We start from the raw sequence: 16,400 nt of genomic DNA, 5'->3' as shown, positions 1-16,400 counted from the left end.
TAAAGGAGAGGGAGTGTTAGAAACATTTATGAGATAGAAACATCGATCAGCTGCCTCCTGCACACCCCCTACTGGTACATGCCCTTGACCTGGATTGAACATAGGGCCTTTCAGTCTGCAGGCCAATGCTCTATCCACTGAGCCAAACCAGTTAGGGCTGAACACTTTTCTACATGTTTATTGGCTATTCAGATTTACTGTCTGGAAAGTACCTGTAACATCCTTATTTTCCTGCTAGGTTGTTGTATATTGATCTGTAGGAGTTATTTTTTATTTTTTTTTTAAATATATATTTTATTGATTTTACACAGAGAGGAATTGAGAGGGAGAGAGAGTTAGAAACGTCGATGAGAGAGAAACACCGACCAGCCGCCTCCTGCACACACCCCACTGGGGATGTGCCCGCAACCAAGGTACATGCCCTTAACTGGAATCGAACCCGGGACCTTTCAGTCCGCAGGCCGACGCTCTATCCACTGAGCCAAACCGGTCCTGGCATGTAGGAGTTATTTTTGATACAATTTTAATGTTTAAAGTATTTTCTAAGTCTGATCTATAAACTTAGTCTCCATAGTAAAATTTCATATGCATATTTTTCTTATAGTTCTCTACATTCTGAATTTTTAAATTAATGTGATTTTTTCTTTTTCTCTAGGTTATGAATGTGATTTTTGATGAAACTGGATTGGAAACATTTTCATGGTCTTTGTATATTTATATATATGTATTTTAAAATTTTGCATTTGACTTAAAGTGCCATGAGAAAATTTGCATATTGCAAGGTGGTCCTAGCCACCTCCTTGATTTGGGTACTCTTGGATATGTTCCTGCTGCTTTACTTCAGTGAATGCAACAAATGTGATGAAAAAAAGGAGAGAGGACTTCCTGCTGGGGATGGTGAGTGACATTTTATAATAAAACACTCATTTTGATAAGTATGTCACTGTTTTGTTTTTTGTTGTTAACATTTTGGATACTATATAATTTTAACAGTTTTAGATTAATAATGATCCTTGCTTGCCTATATATGATGATCATATTTCCAACAATTTTTTGATGGTTCTTCCAACAGTTAAAAATGTTGAAGTATCATGCATAGGATGACTCAATAGCTATTGTGTAAACTTATACCTCTTTATTCTACTCCCATGAGAAAAATATAAATTAGTAATTTATAAGGTTTATTCAAGTACATTCAAAATTATGTCATCTGGTTTGTATACATTAATTTTATTTTGTGTCATACAGAGGAAACCTGTAGTTTTCTTGATAATTTTTCTAAAACACAAAACTTTTCTATATTCTCATGTAAATGCAGTTTAACTGAAGTATAAAATATCTTTGTTCTCATAGTATAACACCTTAGTCACTCCCTTATCAACATTGATTTGATTTTTATAAATGATGGGCATATAAAATTGTATGCCAAGAAAATAATTTCATTTTTTAGTTCAGAAAATTGATGATATCCAAACCCCATTTTAGTTACCTTCAAATAAAAATTTCACTGAACTCACTTCAAATTTCCATAAAAGACTGGTAAGTAGAATACGTAGAAAGTTATGCTTACCATCCTCTTCGTTGTTGATTTTTTAATACTGCAAATGCAATCGTAGTAAAAATATTCACTAACTACACACATTTTATCCTAGCCTTTCTGCCAAAGAAAAGTAATTAGTCCATTTAATTTATCTGGTAGATTCTGTAAGTCATATAGTAGTCATGTAACTTTTGATTAATAGTAATTTTAAATGTGGCTATGAAATCTCCAGTGTACCAATAAATTAAAATATATAATGTGGACACTGTATTAGATGATCAAATTTGTAAAATATTGCAATAGCATGATTGTATATGTTGTATAGTTTTGCCTGATTCTTGACGATCACAAGGCCAGAGATTTTTTTTACTTCATAATGATGGGAAATAAAAGTAGAAAAAAATAGACAATTTAATTTGAAATTTTAATTCCCAGATACCCATCATTTGGCTTCAACAGTTGTCAATTCAAGGCTAGGCTTGTGGCATGGATACATAGATAACTCTTTCTTTTTGCTCCCTTCACCTCTTTTGGTTATTATTGAAGAAGAAATTGGGTTCTCTTTTTCTTGTTTCCCACAGTCAGGATTTATATCCTTTCATATTTTTTATTATGTCCTTCTGTGCCCATTTCCTGTGAGTTTGTAGTAGGTTCAGAGGCTTGATCAGATTTAAGAGCTCCCCTTCGTCCCCCCGAAGAATATGTTATAGATGGGGTTCTGTATAACAATACTCCAACACTGAGCAGCATGAAAACGATCCCATTTTAACTTTTCTAGAAAGCATCATCTTAAACCAGAACAGGGCACAGGATACTTAAATCAGGGGCATTAGATGTCTCCCACTTGCTCTTGGTTGCCCATGCCATGTCCTAAAGATTATTGTCAGGTCCAGAGCTCTGCTGTGTTCTTGACCCCTGAACATCCCAGTCCCCAAACCTGCTGATTGCTCTTTATTTTCAGAGACAGGTAAGTAACCAGAATTGATTCTAAGAATAAAAAGTAATGCCCCAGACAGGAATTTTCATCCCATTATTGTCCTCACTTCATTGTATATCCATCCCCTTTAGGTGGGAAGTTTAACACCCTTTTATTTAAATTCAATACATCCTAGAACCAATTCTTCTTGGATTGTTTTTAACATCTCAAAAGCATATAACAATAAGATTGTGGGATTGTGTATCTGAAATACTCTTTCTGTATATATCAAGATGTAACATTACTTCTGATAAGAATGATCTTTCATGATGCTCCACCTTACATGTGCTTATCAATTCTGGGGTTTCACTTTGACCTATTTTGAAGAGCACTTTTACTCACATATTAGTTCAGGATGCAGTTATAAAACTCCTATAAGACACTGCTAAATTCCACAGAAGGCACATAAATTAATTTTAAAAACCCAGCTAAAAAGAGATCATAACCTGGTGGGTTGTGATAAGGCAGGTAAAGCAATCATTGTAGTAAGAAATAGCAATTGGGCCCTCTCCCTTTTGGAAGCACACCCACACCTTTCTTCCTTCTCAAGTGCACATCTTTACTTTTCTCTCCTAAACTCTAAGGGTCTTCATGAACCCTGTAACTGGGGGAGCAGCGGCTGTCCATATCAGGCCCTGAACCTGTCCCCAAGGCCTCCTTTTTCTGACTTTTCAGTGAGCTAAAGCAGTCCCCTATTGGCTCACTTCTTTACTGTGGCGTTTCTAGAATCAAAGCAGCCCTGCATATGTCTCTCCTGTTGCTTCTATCCTAAGCCATTCATTGTTTCACTTTCCCCAGCTTTAATAAGAAAATACTAAAAATCCTATATAATAAGGCTAATACACAAATTGACTCTTCGCAATGACACACTGACTACCAGGGGGCAGACTCTCAAGGCAGGAGCTGCCTCCTGGTGGTCAAGTGCGCTCCCACAGGGTGGGGCTCGCCTCTCAGCCAGAAACCAGGGTCACTGCTGGAGAGCACAGCTGCAGTGGCGGGAGCCTCTCCTGCCTCCACAGCAGCGCTAAAGACCCCTTGGGGAATGTTGGACTGCTGGCTTAGGCCCACTCCCTCGGACAGACTGCACGAATGTCGTGTACTGGGCCTCTAGTAAGAAAATAAAGAAGTAGCAGTTGGTTAGAGACATAAAAACTCTTAGATGAAATTATATGGTAGCCAAGAGTAATAAATGGACAGATTGAGAAAAGCTAGAGAAGCCTCTTTAGCTGGGCCTTGAAAGACAAGGTGTTGCAGAGATAGTGTGGGAGGGAGATGCCAATGGAGGAGGAGCTGTGTGAGCAAAGGGACCAAAGCAAGAAAACATGAGGCTATTGGGGGGGGTGGGGGCTGGGGAATGGGGGGAATTGTGAATTGTTTTTGACTGAGGATGAAGTACTGGGGAGGGGGCGTGGAGAGCCTAGCAAGTGGTTGGTTTGGCAAGTTAGGTTAAATTTCATATCGAAAAGATTGGACTTTTAAAGAACATGAGAATAGTGAAGCCTATGCTTTTAGGGAGGTTATTGTGGTAATATTTGAAAGGGTGCCACGGCAATGCAGTGATGCAGGTGAGAAAGTCTTAAGCATAACTCTGGCATGAAGTGGAGGACAGGGCAGCTCCCAGGAGGTGTTGCAGGCTGGGAGACCTGAGCTCAGAAATGGCTCTCGTTGAGGGCACTGTTTAAACTCAAGTGTTATTAAAAAGAAGTATGAATTGATTGTTCTAAAATTGTTAAGTTTCCTCCTTATTCTTAGTTTTAGAGCCAGTACAAAAGCCTCATGAAGGTCCCGGAGAAATGGGGAAACCAGTCGTCATTCCTAAAGAGGATCAAGAAAAGATGAAAGAGATGTTTAAAATCAATCAGTTCAACTTAATGGCAAGCGAGATGATTGCACTCAACAGATCTTTACCTGATGTTAGGCTAGAAGGGTGAGTATTCAGGATGGTCCTGATAGTGTTTAATTTGAATGAAAAGTATATTTTAATTCCTAATCTGTTGCACATTAGTGTTCACTGCTCCTGGAGTGAATGCTATATCACTAACTTACTACTTGCTCCACTTAAAAATAAACGCTGATAAAATAATACCTCAAGTTACTAGCGATCATTAGGATCGTGTATTTTAGGCTTTGGAAAATAATTGTTTATCTTAATAGGTTAAGGTGGTAGGAGGTTTTTACCTTCATTATTACCAAAACAGTCATAGTATCAACTTTCTAAAAAAGATTAAGTTTTCTGCAATTTCAAACAGTGAATTATGCAGTTGTAAGTGTACAGATTACTGAATTTTTACGTATTGCATATACCTACCTGTCTGTCTTCCAAATCAAGATGCAGAACATGCCATCACCTGAGCGTTCTCTCATGTTCCTTTCCAGTGCTCCCACCCCGGGATGCAGCCTTTGTCTTGGCCTTTCTAACCATAGGTGATTTTTGTCCTCTTTTGGTACTTTTTATAAAGGGGTCCATACAGTATATTTTCTGTAGCGTCTTTGAAATCCATGTTGCTGTATATATCAGAAGCTTATTCTTTTCCATGGCAGTGTAGTGGTTTGTTAATGTGAATATACCATAGTGCTTTTACATATTGGTAGACATTTGGGTTGCTACCACTTTTAACTATTATTAATTAAGCTGTTGAGAACAGTGTTTAAATGGTGTGATACATAAGCTTGTGCACTGAATTTCGGGCTTGCTGAGGCCTCCTCATACTTAAAAAGATTCTGTTTCATTCAAGCTTCTAATACATAGTCCTGGCCAACCATTGGGAGCTTATGGGAGAGAAGGGAACACACAGACACTGCTACCTCTAAGGAGCCCTTTTATACCTTCTTGCTCCATCTCTGTGTTTGTAGCCTCATTTTAAACATTTTATCATGGAAAATATCAAATGGGTACAAAAATAGAGATGATAGTATAATGAACCCTCATTTATTCATTACCCTGCTTCAACAATCCTAACAGTCCTCTGACAATCTCCATCTCTTGGTATTGATACCTGTGCCTACCTCTCCCGGTTGTACTAGGGTTGGTCTGTATGACCAGTAGAACACAGAACCAGTGATCGGAATTGGGGTATAAAATGCACTGTGGGTTTCAGTTTGGTCTTTTACTCTCACTTGGATCACTGGCTCTTGGGTAAGCTCGCTGACATGACCCGAGCAGCACCCTGGTGTGTGGCCTTCTGTGATCAGCCAGGTGAGTGAGGTTAGAAGTAGATTCCCCAGGCCCAGGCCAAAGGCCTAGCACTCTAAATTTACAGGATGTGTCCCCGAAAGATAGGGACTCATTGAAGAAAAAAGAAAACTCATGGTACCATTTTCATACCTAAAAAATATTAACAGTGATTCTTCATAACATGAAATACCCAGTTAATGTTCAAGTTTCCCTGGTCATGTCATGTATCTTTATTTTATAGTGTTTGTATCAAAATCCAAATAAGATCTACATATTGCAGCTGGTGGATAGGTTCCCTCTCCATCTTTTTCTTTTTTTTTTTTTTTTTTTACTAATGATCTATCAAATTTTTTGGGGGGGGGAAGTAGCCTTTTCTTATTGTGGATTTAACATTTCTTTAAGTCATTCTGTTAGTTTATCTTTCGAGGCTGCATCATTAGATGCATTTAAGACAATTTATGGTTCTGGGTTTTTTAAAGATATAGTGTTCACTATATCTTTATTAACTTTCTTTCCCCAAAAAAGCCCACAGTGCATTTTATAACCTAATTCTGATCACTGGTTTTCATAGTGCTATTCCACTTTTAGTCTGTTTAATATTTTTCTGGTATGTCTATTTTTTTTTTCTATTTCTTTACTTTCAGCCATCTGTATGATTTTGTTTTAGTATCTCTACTAAATGGCTGAATTTTATACTTTTAATTTCCTCTAATAGTCATTGTTTATAATGGTTTGAATTTGATGAATCTACAATTATTGTAACTATTGTTATAGTTGTACTTCTTTTAGGTTGAACCATACAAAATTGATGTTCATCTTTTTTTGACCTATAAAAGTGACAGTTTCATAAAGTTCAACCTGATAAATTTGTTTTCTGTTTACCACCTTTTCATTTTCTGGTCTGCTAGTATTCGTGTTTTTCTCTCTCGTAGTTTGGAGCCTAGCTTTATCTTCAGCTACATGCTCGTGCACATAGTGTACTTTTGATCTGAGCAGGCGTATTATTCTTCAGTTCTAGGACAGTTCTAGCAATAATCTCAGATGTTGCCGCATCACTGTTCCCTCTGGCCTATTCACCTGGGACTATGCCTATGTATATACTAGAACCTCTTCACCCGTAGTTATTCTTGTCTCACTTTTTGAATTGTATCCAGATGAGTTTCTTATTAATATTTTGATAGTGGCAAGGTCTAGATCTGGCTCTGCTGTTTACTGGCTCCGTGGCTTTGAACAAGTTGCTTAACGTTTCTGTACCTTATGATCTTTATCTGTTCCCTAAGAAAATAACAAGGGTTGCGTGTGGATTTGCAGTACTTCGAATACTTTGTGGCACCTGCGATGTAGGCCTCCATTCAGGGAGTGAGGTGCAGTTCTCAGGAGCAGCCGACTCCAAGCATGCTTTCCCATCTCCACTCTCTTTTACTAAGTGCTTTAAGTGCTGTTTGACTTCTAAAGTGTATTCACAATGAAATGTTAAATGAGAAATAGATTAATACTTAACCCTCTGTTAAAGCTGGCCACAGCTGGCCAGTGGGTGCTTTTCAGACTAGTTCCCAAGTGTAGAAAGATGAAGAATGTGGGACAGCCCCTAGAGTGCAGCTCTTCACCTCTTTTCTGAATCCAGAAAACCTCGCTTGTTCTCAGCCTGGCCTGGCCCGGTGGTGTAGACAGTGGTGTCCAGGTCACCCTGTGCCTGCCAAGAACCTTTACTGCTTGCAGGGTCTCCAAGGGCACATTTCCTGGAGGAAAGAATAACACTGCTCCAGTGTCAAGAAGCATTAAGTAACAATAAAAGAATAACTTTTCTAATGTGTGATTCTAGCAAATCAGGTTTAAGACAAATTCCAAGTCACTTAATAAGGCAATTTTATTCTATATTTAGTCTCAGATGTTTAAGAAGTGATACCACTTATTGAATGTTTATTATGTTCTAGGCACTATACACATGATCATATTTAAGCAGTTGAGAAAAACAGTAGTAGCATGCCCAATTTGCAGGTGGAGAAATTCAGAGATTAAATGATTTGTACCAAGGATGGTTAATAAGTGACACATGAGAAATCTGTCCATGACAAAACATGCATCTTAACCAGTGCGCTTTGCCTTCACTCTTTGGATTAGATCTTGCCTGAATGAGCATACACAGAGGAGAAATTATGTAACATTGCAAAACACTGTCAGGCAGGTAACCAGACATCTTAAACATAGACTTGGCTGTGGTGAGTGGTAGTAACAGGCTAAATGTAGTAGATGACAAAGAATACCTTGAAAGTCTTAGCTCAAAGGGACATGGAGTAGAGGATGGATTACATGTGCATATTCACTTTGCTTAGCCTGTTTCCTCATCTGTAATATTGGCATAATACCTCTGTCTTATGTGTTATTGTAAGGATAAAGTGGCATGATGCATGTGCAACTCTTAATGCCATTTCAGGTTGTAAGAAGGTTAGGATAAGTAGAGTGGGACTTGAACAGTTGAAAAATAATAGAAAAAAGTAATTATCAAGGGACTTCTGTTGTTCTACATTCCTGAATTATTAAGGTATTTACGTGGATTCTCTGGTAAGCCCAGTCTTGCTGAGATGAACACTATCCTAAGCAAACTTAATCTCTTTATTCCCTAAATCACTCCAGCAGGCACTCAACCTAACCCTCAGACCATATAGTGAATTTCCTGCATTCGAGTTTACTCAGTAACCCTTTCATTCACATATAACGAGTGTGCTCATTGTGTAGGCCACCTTTTGATCAGTGTTGTACATAGGGGCCATAAATGAAACCACTTGTGTTTTGACTCATTCTTAAAAAAAAAACAGGGATTTTCAGTCAACTCCAACTCCACTCCAGTATTTAATTCACTCCTATTAATAGCATCAGCTCACTATGGTAGTGATTCTGTGTGCATATATATTTGAGTGTGTTTGGTCTTTCTGATGATTGCATTTCTAGACATTGCCTTTATTAAACAAGATGCATGCTGATATTTCAGTATTGAGGCAGCATTATGAGCTTGGCCAGTAGAGCATGGGCTGTGGAGTCCTCAGCCAGACCTTGCTGTTCCCTGGCTGTGTCTGTCTACTGGCTGTGAAATGTAGCTCCTAGTACCTCACAGATTTATTAGGAAGCCTAATGCCTAGTATACCATAGATACTCAGTGAATATTAGTTCTCTCCTTTGTGGAAGGTATATAATTGTGGGGATTATTAAATTGTGTAGATCCTAGTGGTTCTGTTTGTTTTGTTTTGGTCCAATTGGATTCTTGAGATAATTCAGTTTGGGATGATAACACAGCCTTAAATACATTCTCCATTAAACTGAATCAACAGAATATTATACATTCATCAGGAAGAGGTGCCTAATTGTAAGAATACAGTTGCCTTCTTTAAAATAATTTTAATTTAAACATATAACTTTAAATAGGTAGTATTCATTAAACATGCAACACTAACCAAATAAATAAACACTAACTAAATAAATGGGAACTTACCAGGAGTCCCACCGCTAGAGCACACTGTTTTAATTGTTCTGCTGCCCGTTCTAGTCTAGATTCATTCATTGTGCTATCGTTACAGTCACTTTCTATAAAGGCATTTGCTTTGTCTCTAGGTGTAAAACAAAGGTGTATCCAGATAATCTTCCTACAACAAGTGTGGTGATTGTTTTCCACAATGAGGCCTGGAGCACACTTCTGCGAACTGTCCATAGTGTCATAAATCGCTCACCAAGACACATGCTAGAAGAAATTGTTCTAGTAGATGATGCCAGTGAAAGAGGTAAATTTTAAATTGTGACACCAATAATATCCTTCACCGTTTGTCATTAATGATTAAAAAACTAGTTGCTATCATTTTCAACCCAGTAACTATACAAACTTCTAATTTATCCTAAAAATATTTGTGGCATTTGGACTTATTCACATATGCAAAAAGAATTACCACTGTGAAACCTTAAACATTAATTAACTTTTACTTTGTGTCTCCTCTTAATCTTGTTTTAAAAAAAGAAATAATGCTATATAATACAGACATTTATGCAGAATAGTGACTAAATCCACATAACTTTAGGATTTTCGCTGTGAGAAGCTACAGCCCCGGGAATTGAGAGAAACTGGATCTTAGAACCATGACTGGGGACCATCAGTTCTGTGTCCAGTGGGAAGTATCCCTGGTGGCAAAATGAAGCCCTAGCAGTGAGCCTTAGTTCCCCAAATCCTGCTTAGGTTTTCCCATTTCACTCCATTTCCAAGTTCAGGAATGACCTATAGCGAAGTGTCAAAAAAAGGATGAGGAAGGAGCCTGAGAAAAAGTGGTATATGACTCTGATCTCATAATAAGGCTATATTCTTCCAAGAATCTCAGAATTTTCCACAACCTTAGAATCCCTCAAACTGTTTTATGAAGTACTCTTTTTGGAAAGGTGTGTCAATTAAAAGTACCTTGACCCAACATTATTTATTCTGCATCCTTCTTAGAAATTTTACACTATTAGCTAATGTAGGAAAGGCTTGGCTTAGTCCATCATTAAAACAACCTATTAGGTTCAGAGTTATTTGGCTTTTCCCAGACTCCCTCCTACAGTCCCCACCCCCACACACATCTATTTGGAATCATTGTTGTCATGTATTCCCCCAATATCCCTAAACTCACATGAGAAAAACTTGGAAGGAACTACCAAAAATGGCTTCCCTTCATTCTTTGATTAGCCTTAAACTTCATGACCTATCACTTCTACTCTCTTGCCTAATCTTTCATTGCATCTGCTAAGATAGTTTAGTCACATTTTATACCTTCTCCTTCCTGTGCTCACACTAAATATGTATATATAACCATGATTAAATTTAATCATTTCATATCCTAATTATTGGGAGCAATTTGCCCATTAATCGTAATTTAAAGCTTATTAGTTTGCCAGATTATAGTGGTATAAAGAAAGAATAAGTTATAGTCCCACCTTCTCACATACCTTATAGTTTATCTAGCTAATCCAGTTAAGGAGACAGTTTATAATCATGCAGTAATAGTATAATATATAATGTGATTAATGTAAAAATGAATGAGAGCTGTTATAAATTAAGAATACATTTGAAACAATTATTGTTGACAAAGTATAAATCTCAGGTGGATAATTGTTTGCTAGGAGTTAACCCTTTAAGAAAATTACCTGAAGTTTAAGCAGTGATCTACACAAAGATCTTTACTGCCAGTGACTTGTATTTGGTTTACTCATATATTGATATTTGCTAAATTAAATATTCCTCAAGGAGAGATATTTTTCTTCCGATACAATTACTTACTTCCCCATTTTCTCTGTTGGTTTCTCTGTTACTCTATTGGGTGCCTGAGAAGGCTGTGCAGAATAGTAAGTTTCTGTAGGATATGGCCTAATTAGGAAGATGTGCCCACAAGTCTATAAAGTGACAAAGAAAGTTACATATATCAGTTATTGTTTCCCCTTCCTCATCTGTAGGAGAAAACAGGGGAGAGGGGGCTTTTCCTCACTGCTCCACCTGAGCTCTTAGTCACTTAACGCAGTCCCTAACTGTTACCAGTGCCTTCAGCAGGGATCTGCTTCTCCTTTATCATCCTGCCTAGAAAGCTCAGCTTAGGTCACCATTCTGATATTTGGGAACTGCTAGGCATTGTGTTTTTGTGGTTATAAGTGTGGTCTTACTATTCAGATTGAGAATTATCTAATACTAGAAGTCTGGTGCATGAAATTCATGCAGTCGGGGTGGAAGGGGAGGTGGGGAGAGGGCGAAAACCAGGCCAAGGGACCCCAGTGGTGCATGATCAGGGCCAGGGAGGGATGGCAGAAGGGCTCCAGGGCATGTCCGGCCTGTCTTGCTCAATCCCGATGGTACTAACCTACCAGTCAGAGCATCTGCCCCCTGGTGGTTAGTGCATGTTGCATGTCATAGTGAGCGGTTGAGTAGCCTTAGCATATCATTAGCATATTACTCATTGATTGGTTGGCTGGAAGACTAGATACTTAGCATATTAGGCTTTTATTATATAACTTCCTTTGGCTCTCTTGTTTAGGTGGTAACTATTGGGCCCAGGAACCCCAGAGCAAGTTCTTTATTTTTAAGTAACTCTCTAAGTCTGCTTTTTCCTCTCCATAAGGCACATCCAAGCACCGTCATTTCTCACCTGGATTGGTGACATAGACTAGTCTGCTTACATACACTCATACCCCCACCCCCATCTGCTCCCCATGCTGTGCTGCACGCAGAGCGAGCCTTCAGACATGCATATCTGATCATGCCACTTCTCTAATGAGAATCTTTCCTCAAAGGCTGACTTCTTCCTGCATCTTCAGTCATATCTTAACCATTCCCTATCCACCCATCCCTGCAACACAGCTCCGATGTTTACTCAGAATCAAGTTATCTTTAGAGAGGCTTTGACCTCCCAAGATCAGGTTCTATTCTGAACATGTGTTGGAAGACTGTCCTCCCCCACAACTCTCACCAGAGATTTGTTTACTTGTCTCCTGGCCTCCAATTAGACTCTACACTCCAGATCTGTTTGTGCACCATGCTCTCCTCAGTGCCCACAGTGCCTGTTACTTAGTGCACAGATATACTTAATGAATGAATGAGTAATCTACCAATCTGTTAATCCTTGCTTTTATGGCCTGTCTGTACAAGCTTACTATCGTGTAGCATGCAGTGTCTGTTCATAGCTTCAGGACACTTGATTTCATAGCTAACCTGCTGAGTTGACAGTAACTCCATTTATTAAAGAAGTATAAAGTAGACTATCATTATTTCTATTCTATTGATGAGGAAAATGAGCCTTACCTTTATTAACCAAGGGCTTGACCTTTGAACTGCTCCTACATCACATCTGTTATAACTTTACTGTTACAGGGCCTCTAGTAAAGACAGTCTACTCTAGATGAATCTCTAGTTCATGTCAGAAGTTAGTGTAATTGTCATCTCAGGTTATCTTAAGACTTAGAACTGATAGAATGGTCCTCATCCAAGATGACTATTGTGTTTTTCTCATTTTACACAAAAGGAAAGAGAGTTTCTTACTTAGTAGGGATTAGGAGTCAGATTTATTAGACTTTAAATTCCTTGCTCTTTCTAAAGTTCTGGCTAAGCTTTCTCAGATTTTGCTATGAGCAGTGAAATGTCCCCTGCCACTTCCATTCTCTGACAATCTCACACTCCCTGGTGGAGAGATGCCTAGGCATCCATTTGTAGGCTAACAGCTATAAAGATATTCTAATCAACACGATTCTCTTATCTTTATGACAATAGTAGCTTCTAATCACAATCACCTAATATGCCCCCTTCCCACTTTATCCCCTGTGTTCATTTTTGTAAAATGAGACTTGGATAGTTACTAGTCCCCCACCCAGCCCTGAGTCCATAACTCAGTGTCTACTGTTAGGAAGACACCTATTTCTTAACATCATTGCCACAAATGTGTCAAACTATGATGTCAAGAAAATTTGTGGAATAGTAACTTTTTTGAGCTGCCAGACCAAAGAGACATTCATTTTTCATTTTATTTATAGACAGGAGAGAATATTATAGCCTTCAAACATGTCAGATTCTGAAATTAGATTGCAGCACTTTAAACTCTGATATTTGGGGGCAACTTACTGGGAGACACACTTGATCTCACACCCAGTGGTGGCTGGTGAAAGTTCTGGAACAGAGCTCACACCCTTCCACAGGAGAGTCTGTCAGACTCTGCACATACAGTAATCCAAATGTGTGTCCGATCAGGCAAGTGCACAGTCCTGAGTTGTTCTCTCTGCAGCTTCCTGCGGGGATTTCTTGCTATGGATGAAGAGATGGGCTTCAAAGTCAGGCAGACATGGCTTTGAATCTTGAATTAACTAACCTCTTGACAAGCTGTGTCACCTTGATCCTTTCATTTAATATTCTGAGCCTTAGATTTTCGTATCTAAAATTTGTGACAGTCTCTGGGATTGGCACTACCCTCACGTTTTTACTCAAAGTATATCTTTTTTACCATAAGATTCAATTCATAAAATCACAGTAGTGATCAGATAGGAGTTCTGTTCCAGATATTTTCCAAATATATCAGGAAATAAATTAGCAGCAATGGAAATGATGGCTCGTCTGGTGCAGTGGAACACATCCCTGATTATTTCCGTATTGAGTCATTGTGGTCTTCTTACTAGTTAAACAGACAAGATCGTTTCACTCCTATTTGCCTTTTCCTCTCGATTACGTAGGAATTCCTTTGGATCCCCACTTAGATATTTAGAGACTCCTTAAGAGATACTCCTGATTGACATGTCACCTTTTCATTATTAGAGTCCTGTGGGACAAAGCTAGTCATCGGAGTTCCGGTAGTTCCAGCTCAGGGTTTTCCTTTCCTAGAGAGGTTATCCTCACACCTATTGTTGGAAGGACATTGGGCCATTCCGCCATCAATAGCTTCTCTGGCATGAATACCATGAAATAACCTGATCTGAAAAATTATCTTTGCTTTCTAAAGTCAATTATGTATTTTGGAGGCAGGACATCCTTAGCTCAGAGTCATAACTCTGTCTGCCTGGCTCTAGGATAGCTATTAATTTCATATACCACTTCCTCTCCCTTTCTCTTTTCCTCTTTTTTTCTCCTCACTTGCCCTTTCCTCTCAAAACCGCTTCTACTGGTGCCTACTTGTCTGTTAAGGATCTCTGTGTGGTCCTATAATTACAATCCACCATTTCCCTTCCGAGCTTGACTTCATTATTATCTCCTGATGAAAGAACTAATAAAAGACTGTAATAATCAATAAGACAATTAGTTTCTACCTTGGAAAAAATCCCAAAATTTTCTGAACTTTAACAGCTATTGCATATGCTGTTCTTGTTCTCTATTGCAATCTGGATGTAATGCCCTCAAACTATATTCTTTCTATTCCTGATCCTTAAGCACAACTAGAAAAGTTGCAGTGAGCCTGACGAAGAACTGCTTGGAGAAATGTGGTAATGTGCCTGTCTTGAGCCTGAATTCCAAGGCTCCTTGCTGATTCCTGTGTAATAGGGCGGGGCAGCCCTGGCACTTTCTCTCAGGAGGTAAAGGTTAGGTCCCCTATAGCACAGCGGCTTTGTGAGTCAGGGAGCCTCACCGCAGTGCTCAGGAAATATGTGTTGAATGAATATTGCTTTACATATAGATAATGCCAGTTCAGTGTTTCATGTTATTTTTGCTTTAATTTTTCAGACTTTTTGAAAAGACCTCTGGAGAGTTACGTGAAAAAGTTAAAAGTACCAGTTCATGTAATTCGAATGGAACAACGTTCTGGATTGATTAGAGCCAGGTTAAAAGGAGCCGCTGTGTCCAAAGGCCAAGTGATCACATTCTTAGACGCTCACTGTGAGTGCACAGTGGGGTGGCTGGAGCCTCTCTTAGCCAGGATCAAACAGGACAGGTAATTTTCTGGAGTCTGAACGTGTTTTTAGTGTGTTTGTCCTAAGCTACACGGTAAGTTGCAAAATTCTGTTATTTGTGAATAATACAAAAACAGTTTCCTCTGAAGGTTCCTTTAAGATACCCTTGAAGAGCACTCTAAACTAATAATGAAGACCACATTCTAAGGTCTGGATGGAATGTTTGCAAACTGTCGTTAATGAGGCTGGATTAGGAAGCATGCTGTTAAGATGTACACTGTGTACATTCTCTGTTCACTGAGCAGGGGCAGAAGAAATGGGCAGTGAAGCCAGGAAGAGTAGGGTAAAACCCTCTGCTTGGCTCTACTCTGTGAAGCCAACACTGGGGCAGGCAGGACGTCCCATCTCGGTTCAAGCATGTTAAATGAGTCATGCAACCCACTGGCCTTGAGTTTGACATATTTGGTGTACATCTTTCCTGGAAATATAAGACAGCAAGAAGTGGAAGGGGGTGGGGAGACACATGTTACATCCTGAAATGCTTAACTGCATGTTGAAAAGCACTATAATCTTAGATAATACAGGAGCAGCATTGGGCACTGTGGATACCCCTGATTGTCTTCTTCCTTTTTTTGATCAATATTTTATTGATTTTTTTATAGAGAGGAAGGGAGAGAGATAGTTAGAAACATTGATGAGCAAGAAACATGGATCAGCTGCCTCCTGCACACCTCCTGCTGGGGATGTGCCCACAATCAAGGTACATGCCCTTGACCAGAATCGAACCTGGGACCTTTCAGTCCATAGGCCGACGCTCTATCCATTGAGCCAAACCGGTTAGGGCTGATTGTCTTCTTTCTTAATGGACATCTGTTAAAGAATATCTACTGTTGGGCTCTGGCTTGGTTCTTGTGTATCAGGAGAGCACCTGACTCTTCAGTCTGCTAGACCTCTATTAGTTGAATTTCTGCTTGTCGTCGCAATTTGAGCTAGAACCTATGTGTCAACCTAACATTGAGGTTTAGATTTTGGCAGGCTAAACTTTTATTGGTCACATGGAGGATAGGGCATGTCAGCCATTACATCTATTTTGTTTGTTAGCAATTGCTGGACCTCAATCTCTACCCATTCAAAGATGAACAGGAAGCACCTACATTGGCGATGAGGAGATACAGCAGCTTTAGGAAGTAATAGGTGACTGGCTTAGGAAATATTTGTTTGTAAAGAGAACACATAGCCTTAATGACGCAGGAGCCAGGACCCGTGACCCGTGGAGAGAAGCACCGTGAAGTGACAACAGAAATAAGGAAGAGGATTAGCTGAAGTCATCACAGAGCGTCCAG

The 16,400-nt window shown here is 39.1% G+C and overlaps 1 protein-coding gene across 5 annotated transcripts in view; it reads left to right on the top strand.

Annotated features, from left to right (window-relative positions):
• GALNT1 (polypeptide N-acetylgalactosaminyltransferase 1) overlaps window positions 1-16,400 on the top strand; it is a 76,197-nt gene that overhangs the window by 41,429 nt on the left and 18,368 nt on the right. For all 5 annotated transcript variants that reach the window (XM_084887992.1, XM_084887994.1, XM_084887991.1 and 2 more), the window contains 4 exons: window positions 656-897; window positions 4,269-4,443; window positions 9,298-9,464; window positions 14,891-15,098. In XM_084887992.1, the coding sequence (XP_084744118.1) occupies window positions 759-897; window positions 4,269-4,443; window positions 9,298-9,464; window positions 14,891-15,098 (689 nt within the window). In that variant the 5' untranslated portion in view covers window positions 656-758. The remainder of the gene's footprint in view (window positions 1-655; window positions 898-4,268; window positions 4,444-9,297; window positions 9,465-14,890; window positions 15,099-16,400) is intronic.

This window comes from Pipistrellus hanaki, assembly GCF_964339955.1.
Source record: "Pipistrellus hanaki genome assembly, chromosome: 6".
NCBI lineage: Eukaryota > Metazoa > Chordata > Mammalia > Chiroptera > Vespertilionidae > Pipistrellus > Pipistrellus hanaki.
Note: the sequence above shows the minus strand (reverse complement) of the source record. Positions and strands in the feature narration are given on the sequence as shown.